General features: G+C 48.2%; 1 protein-coding gene across 1 annotated transcript in view; it reads left to right on the top strand.

The window, feature by feature from the left end:
• The window catches only part of Slc25a48 (solute carrier family 25 member 48), a 33920-nt gene that overhangs the window by 13678 nt on the left and 11757 nt on the right, over window positions 1–8485 (top strand). Inside the window, exon 5 of the mRNA XM_005355265.2 lies at window positions 7377–7634. Coding sequence (XP_005355322.1) covers window positions 7377–7634 — 258 coding nt within the window. The remainder of the gene's footprint in view (window positions 1–7376; window positions 7635–8485) is intronic.

Genomic DNA, 8485 nt, shown 5'->3' on the forward strand with positions numbered 1-8485 from the left:
GTCTCATATACACATATACCACATGTGCACGTCTCATATACACACGTACCACATGTGCACGTCTCATATACACATACCACATGTGCACGTCTCCTATACACACATACCACACTTGCACACTGCATACTTCTCCAGGCGTGTTGGGAGGAGCAACAGATTTTCTAAGATTCCCTAAGTGCAGTAATTACTGATGATAGCTCAATTCATTTCCCATTTAAGGGAACTATGTGGAAAGTCAGGACCCCTCTGGGAACACAAGAGAGAAAACCTGGGAGAAGTTCCAGGACTCTGTACCCTGGCTATGCTTCTCCAGGAGGCTCTGAGATGCCAAAAGGTAGTGAGGGCTGGGGCTCTGGGAACCTAAAAGTGGAAGGAGGATGTTTGTAGAGAGACCTTGCATATAGCCATGCACTAAACAAAATAGACCTTTGTTAAAGTTACATGTGTTGGAGGGACACCATGGTGTTGGTTTTTGTTTTTACTCAATGGACAAAACAAGTGCCATCCTGGACTTGATTTCAGTTTTCAACATTCTTGTTCCCAGATCTCCCACAGGTTTGACTACAGGTGACAAGGTACACAGGTGTATCCTTTCAGAATCCGGGCTCCTATCTGAATAGGGCAGCATACACAGGAATGGAAACTGTTTCTCTTGAGCCAAGTCTGTTCTCACAGCACACAGTTCACAGTGTGTTTGTGTCATTGTCTAAATCACAAAGCCAAGGAAGTGGACTGACTGTTCACCTCTGCCCTACTTAATAGATGAGGAACAAAGGCCCGTGGGGTTCAGGCCTTTGTACATGGTTGTACAGTAAATCGTAACTGAACTGGAACACACATCCTGGCCTACTTATAATGCCGAGTTCTTTCTGTGGAAGCACCTGACTCTTTTGGAGCCACCAAGTCCTGGGGAAACTAAATAGCCAACAAATAACATCCCAGCTGAGAACTTCCTGGGCATGTGACCTGAGGGGCCTGCCAGCCTGCTCATGCCCAAACCCAATCCAAGGTGGGCATAGCCGGTTTGTCTGTCCCGGAGAATGCCACCATGCTGTTGGATGCCTCTTCCCTTAGACCTGTGGATGAGACCATGATTTAGGGAGTCAGTCTTGGTTGAATGTCAAGTGTGTGAGCCTGTGGAGGTCCTGCTCAGGGACCCAGAAACTGTTTGGAGACAGGCCACGGAGTCAGAGTCCTATCATGAGGAAGTGTACTTTTCCAGAGTGTTCACTTCCTGTTGCTGTGATAAGACACTGATAAAGCAGCTCTAGAAAAGAAGCTCATTTCGTCTCATATCGTGCAGTCCATCATGAAGGGTGGGGACCTCAGAGTGGGGACCCGTGTGTAGGAAATGAAGGATGGTGGAAGAACACGGCTTACCAGCTCGCTCTCAGTCTTAGTTAGGGTCTCTGTGGCTGTGACGAAACACCGTGACCAGAGCAAGTTGGGGAGGAAAGGGTTTATTTGGCTCACACTTACAGATCATAGTCCATCATTGGTGGGAGCCAGAAGAAGAACTCAAGGGGCTAGAACCTGGAGGCAGGAGCTGCTGCAGAGGTCACGGAAGGGAGCTGCTTACTGGCTTGTTCCCATGGCTCCCTCAGCCTGCTTCCTTATAGAACCCAGGACCATCTGCCCAGATGGCCCTTACCCATAATGGGTTGGCCTTCCCCCATCAATAATTAATTAAGAAAATGCCTTATAGATAGATCTTATGGAAGCATTTTCTCAATTAAGGTTTCCTCCTTACAGATGACTCTAGTAAAATCAGCCAGCACCCTCTCCATGGCTTGCTCAGCTTGGCTTCTTTTTATACAACGTACAACTTCCTGCCCAGGTATGACACCACTCACAGTGGGTTAGGTTCTTTTCACATCAATTGTCAATCAAGAAAATGTCCCGCAGGCTTGCCTACAGGGCAGTCTGATGGAGTCATTTTCTCAATTGGTAACCCTCTTCCCAGATGTCCTCAACCTATGTCAATCTGGCAAACAAACAATAACAATGAAGTAAAAATCTCACCAGCACAAAGGATTAGACAACATACTTAGAAAATGAAAGTATCAAATCCAGACCTCTACTCCCTCCCCACAACACCAAAAAAGCATCCTACAGAGGGAGACACTTGTCAGAGGTGAGGCCAGCTAACAGGACACCAACGCTTTCAGAACCAGTTAGAACCAGTTAGAACCAGTTAGCCATAGAACCAGCCACAGTCTTCTGTCAAAGGAGACATGATGTGGGGAAGCTGATGAGGCAGGGGGCCTATAGATCTATACAAGGGATGGGACACTTCCCATCCCAAGGCGAAGTGAGGCTCAAGGTCGCGCCCATTCCCTTATTGTAAACAAACATCCTGTCCGTCTTGGCGTAGAGCACTTGAATTGGCACTAAGGGAACATGGGCTTTCTGAGATCCAGAGTGAAGGTAACATGCCTTTGTTTTAGGGAGGCCAGTGGCCTTAGTGGCAGTGGTCTCGGTGGCAAAGCATTCATGCTAAGAAGTGATCAAAAGTTGTTTTATATATATCCTCATTATACAATAAAAATTATAGTTAGAGAAATTAAAATACTTCACTTTAGAAGAAATTATTGCTGACTGTCAATCCTTCCACACATATATGCCCCAAATCCTTCCCCAGGACCAACGCTGGAAAGTTCAGGGTGTTGGTGGGGCATTAGTGGTTTAGTGAGCTGGGCCCTGGTCCAGCCTGTAACTTTCCGTAGCCTCCTTGGGCAAATGACAAGCAAGTCTGGGAAATTCAAGTGGACACATTTGCAGGAACCATTCTCTGGTTACCCCCAAATCAGTGTATAAGAATCATTCCCATTTAGTCTTCACCAACCACGTTAGCCCCTGCTAGAGTTATGGCTGGGAGTCCAGATCACACCCTCTGGGCCCAGGAATAGAACATACAGTGCTGCATGGTATACTGATGGGGACTCCTTGAGGTCTTTACTGTTCGAACTGTAACAGATTTTTATGTGGGCCTAGAATTGAAATATCTGCAGCTGATGGCATGCTTTGTGGCACCAGCGTGAATTGTGCGTGCTGCTGAACTTGTGAGGTGTACCCCAAACAGCCAGTGCCCCAAAGGTGGTTTGCTTCTCGGTGAGCGAGCACCTCCCTGATGGTATGGTGGTGTTCTTTGACCTTGAGTATCAGGACAGCCTTGCAGCTGTGGAGATCACAGCCCTTTGCTGCCAGTGTAGGAAATGATTTTCGTGGTGGGTGTGGTTACAGAGGTTCACGCCGTCGGCAGCGCTCACCAACTATACACTTCAGGGCTAAGTGTTTTATTAAGTGTAAATTTAAAAACAAACTGATTAAAAAGAAGTAGGCGGCAAAGACTGGGGGCTCAGGAAATGGAGGCAAGACAAACAGGGAAGAAACACACGAGGAACAGACCGCTTCAGTGTAAGAACAAGGAAGGTACTTCAGACATGCCCTGAGTGAGAATGTCCTATAACAAGAAGAGACTGGCTGTTTTCCTCCGGCAAGTTGGTGTCATAAAAACTGCTAAAGGCCGTGGAAATGTCATAGATGGAAAGACTAGATTCCTTCCTGGAGGAGAAAACTGTTATAAAGGGCACCATGGGGTCAAATGACAGCTTCACTAGAGATCCTAGATTAGATAGAGGTCTAATCAATGTAGAGTTTGAACCCAATCGTTAAGGGAGGCAAGATGACACCTCGAACTTTAGGACTTGCGTTCAGAAGTATTTAGGGTTAGGCATTCGGTGCATGCTGCCCACCCTGAACTAGTTCGTAAAATAAAATTGTGCAGCCAGGGAGATCATTTGTGGATCTCACATTTTATAGAAGTGCACACAACCACATGTACACATGTACTCCTGTTTTATAGAGGTGTGCAAAATCATGTGTACACACAGCATGAAAGCAGGCTGAGTGGGGAACCATGGGGCTAGAGAGGAGAGAGAGGGTGAGCAGCAGGACGTGGGGCAGATATGCTCAATGTACATTCTGTGCTTGCATGAAATCGTCTGATGTAACCATAAGACGGTCACTGGAAGAACACCCCCTTCGAACTGTGAGCCAAAAGAAACCTCTTCTCTTCAGAAGATGATTACCACAGGTATTTTGTTATAGCACTGCCAAGTTGACAGGCTTGAACAGTATGAGTCTGGGTTGGTGCAGAGCTGCGTCAGCATCCTGACGGTTGTTTTCATGTCTACTATCGTTGGTTTCATATTTTGCTGGCTATTATATCGGTTTAATAGCCACAGATGAGTAATAATAAACCAATAAAAGTTAGATTGCTTATGTTGTAAACTTAGGAGAATGTGAAGGAAATTTCTTATTGCTTACTCAGGAGAGATGATGGAGAATGGTTTATTGACAGGGCTAGTTGGCAGTTGGACCAGTGTTTTTGCGACATCTGTACTGCCAAACTAGCAGATCCTTATCGGGACATGGCCTTTCAATCAGTAACTCCTGGAAGCCACCCTGTAGAAAACGATCTGGGGAAGCCTTGACCCCTGGCTCAGGCCAGCGTTAGCTAGAGAGGGACCGCCCAGCCAGCATTTACACAGCCAGACAATGACACCTATTTGGTCTAAGGCAAATTTCCCAGGATAACACTGGTAGCATGGTCCCAGTTTTGGGAAAGAATGTATGATGATCTCTGGGGCCTGCCAAAGGCCACAGTGTCTGCTCTCATTCTAAAGAACTCAAAGGTGGCCTTTCTCCCCCTCACCCTACTTCCTCCACACAGGTGGAAATGCTTACGTCGGAGTTTGCTCAAGCATGTTTCTCAGGCAAGTGCTGCCTCCGCTTGATCTTGTGGCATTCTGGGATGAGTTAAAATTCATGTCCTTCCCTCTCCTCGTTGAACTCTCCTCGTTGAACTGCGCAGCCATGGGGCTGGATGTTCATAGGAGAAAGATGGAAATGTCTGGAGATTTGGGAGTTAGCTCCCAGGATGAAAGGCCACTTCCTGTTTACAGCATGTACTTCCTGTTTATAGCATGTGTGAGACCAAATCAGAGCTGGGATTAGGGAATCGTGCCCAGGTGACTCAGTGTTGTGGTCATGGTTGGCTTTCCTGAGTGTCCCTGGTCCCATCACGTTAGTTGGAGCCTTCAGATGAGACACGGAGAGTGGCTTTCTCGGAGTTGGAAGGCCTTCTGACTATGAGTCCCAGCAGAGAAGACGAGCATAAAGAAGGGCGTCAGGTGGTCCCTGGGAGGACTGGCTGGGCGAGAGACCAAGGCTCTGCTGCTGTGCACAGAGACGCTACAGAGAGAGCAAACCACAGCCAGCCAGCATGACCCCTGAGCCTGACGTGTTGTGGGGGACCCACCAGAGAAGACTGCTTGAACATGGGTTAAGCCAATAGGAAGTCTTTATTAGCGGGCTGGTAATGGCACTGGGTGTTTGGGATCCCAGCGTAGCCCCGAACCTTTCTCAGGATGCACTCTGAAGCACAAAAGCCACATCCTGGTGTTTTCCTGGTTTTTTTTTTTTTTAACTCTTTTAACTCTTATTGAGGGGCCCACCCAGCTTCCAAATAAATCAAACACAGAGGCTTATTATTACTTTTGAGTGCCCGGCCTGAGCTTGACTTGTTTCTTGCCAACTTTTCTTAAATTATCCTGACTGCCTTTTGCCTCTGGGCTTTTATCTTTCTCATTTCTATATACCTTTCTTTACTTCTTTCACCATGGCTTGCTGTATAGCTGGGTGGCTGGCCACTGGCTCCTCTTTCTCTTCCAGAGTTTTCCTTCTGTTTATTCTCTGCCTGCCAGCCCTGCCTATCCTTGCTCTTGCCTCATTATTGGCCGTTTAGCTCTTTGTTTAGACCATTAGGAGTTTTAGACGAGCAAAGAATCACAGCTTCACAGAGTTAAGCAAATGCAGCATAAACAAAAGCAACACACCTTAAAATAATATTACCCAGCATCCTGGGTTGGCACACTTCAGTTAACAAGAACAGATAAGCCAAAAGTAGAACTGCAGAGGCCTAAACGCAAGGTTAGTACATTTAGAGACTTTCCCAGAACTTTGATGGATGAGGTCTTTGTTCTCATTTTAGCAGGTGGTGCTGTCTATGTGCTGCTGAGTTTTATGGCCTGAATGATACTTCTATCATAGAGTCAGACATGCTAAGGTCTGGGACCTGCTACACAAGGACACAGAGTGCTGGGCCCTGGACTTTGAGGTCCATTGATGCTGCCTTACAGCTGTTTTAGGGCACAGCCAGGCCACAGCTGGCATGAGTCAGAACATACCACCCTCTAGCCAGCCAGTGGGTCCTCTCACTGTCCATCATTTACATACCCGTCTGCTAGCCAGCCAGTGGGTCCTCTTACATCATTTGCTAACTTATTGGACCCAACACTAATCCGTCCATCACACTGAGGACCTGGCCTGCTGCCTGACTTGTATACATGACAGCAGCCTGTAGTGGGAAAGGCCGCTTGTTGGTTCCTGGCTGCTTAGCCCCGAAATAACCACACAGAAACCATATTATTTAAATCACTGCTTGCCCCATTAGCTCTTGCTTCTTATTGGCTAACTCTTACATATTAATTTAACCCATCTCCATTCATCTGTGCATCACCACCAGGTTGTGGCCTACCAGCAAAGTTTCAGCGTATCTGGCTTCTCCCTCACCCCACCTTTCTTTCTCCCAGCATTCAGTCCAGTTTTCCCCACCTAGCTCTGCTCCCCTATAGCTCTGCTATAGGCCCAAAGCAGTTCCCTTATCAACCAGTGATATCCTCAGCGTACAGAGGGGAATCCCACATTAGCAGCCTGCCAGTCTTTTAAGGATTAGAAAACAAAGGCAGAAAATGCTGACATTTGTAAATGGTGGAGGAGGATTTGCATCCAGGGTGGCCCTGGCTTCAAGTCACATTTATTTTACCACACAGAGTACAGGCATTCATATATGCGTGTGTGTGTCTCACACACACACACACACACACACACACACACACACACACACACACACACACGGTGTTGGGAGAGACAGGTGGAGGGAGGGAAGGAGAAAGAGAATATGAATATCAATTCCCCATCAAATGTGAGCTTGACTTGACCATCTTAAATGAGTGCAGGCTTCTTCTACAATCAGAGCTGCTCAGACATGCAAAGTGATGGTTGACCAGAAGGCTCTGGGATTCCCAGCAGCTTGGCTGGGAGTGTCTCCAATCTGGTGTACGTGTTGCCAAGGCTCCTGGTTGGCATCTCAAAACTCTGGTGTCCGCTGCCAAAGGTAACAGATACCTTAGTAAAAACAAATGAGTTGTGTGATTGGATACTGTCAAGGGATGAACTGGCTGTGATGTCAGGGGCTGGCCAGTCTCTTACCTGCCTGGTCACTTGCCACCATCTCCTTCCTGTCTTCTCAGCCAACCATGGATTGAAGCCCAGGGCAGTGGCCCTAGGGGAGCAGGCAGCGTACCAGGGACCAATACACTGCATTGCAACTATTGTGCGGACGGAGGGCCTGGCGGGTCTGTACCGGGGATCCAGTGCCATGCTGCTGAGGGACGTCCCCGGATATTGCCTTTACTTTATTCCCTATGTGTTCCTGAGCGAATGGATCACGCCTGAGTCCTGCACAGGGCCCAGCCCCTATGCCGTGTGGCTGGCAGGTGGCATTGCAGGTAAGGATGACAGCAGTGGGAGTCCCATCCCTGGGTCCCAGGCCTGTCACGGTGGTGGTAAAGTGCAGAGGAGTCCCCCACGACCTTCCCAGCTCTGAGGAGGCTGGACTTATCCAGCCATACCTTCAGGACCCTTCATTCACATACTCTGTGCCGTATCTCTAGGGGTAACAGCCCTTTGACCTCTCATGTCCTTCCTTCCAGGGCTGTGAGTCCTGGGTGAATTCACTGGGCTCTGAGGACTGGCTTCACTCTGAGTTTGTTCTCTGTGGCAGGCACTGCTGTGCCTTGGTGACAGCTACTCTTGCGGTTCACTGTCACTGAGCATCAGACTTTGTTAGGTGTGAGGGGCGTGTGGAGCCATGAAGCCAATGCAGACTGGCTCTGCAGGCAGGAAGATTCAAGTGTAGCCATGCTGGCTCGTTTTGTCACCATGGACTTGTTACTGTCCTACCCTGCACCACGGCCGCAGGTCATTCAGAGGGAAAGTCAGCGGGTGTTGAGTGCTTTACCGTGCCAGCTTCGATCTGACTCTCCACTACCTCTCAGACATCTTTCTCTTCTGCTCCCCCTCCTCCCCGCATCCTCTTCCTTCCCTCGTCCTCCTCCTCCTCAGAGATATCTGTGTTTTAAACTCATAGCAATCACACACAGAGCCCATGCCTTGACCATACTGAAAGACCCTACAGACCCCCTCCTCAAAACCCGCAGCTAGCATGCTCCCAGGGGAACGTCCTGTTTGCTTTAAAATAAAAAAAATTCTCCGGATCAGCAGCCAGCCTGCTCTCGTAAGAACATCCCATGTGCTTGACATAGAAAGACTGCAAGGCAGGATGTCAATAAGATAGCAC

The sequence above is a fragment of the Microtus ochrogaster genome, chromosome 16, assembly GCF_000317375.1.
Source record: "Microtus ochrogaster isolate Prairie Vole_2 chromosome 16, MicOch1.0, whole genome shotgun sequence".
NCBI lineage: Eukaryota > Metazoa > Chordata > Mammalia > Rodentia > Cricetidae > Microtus > Microtus ochrogaster.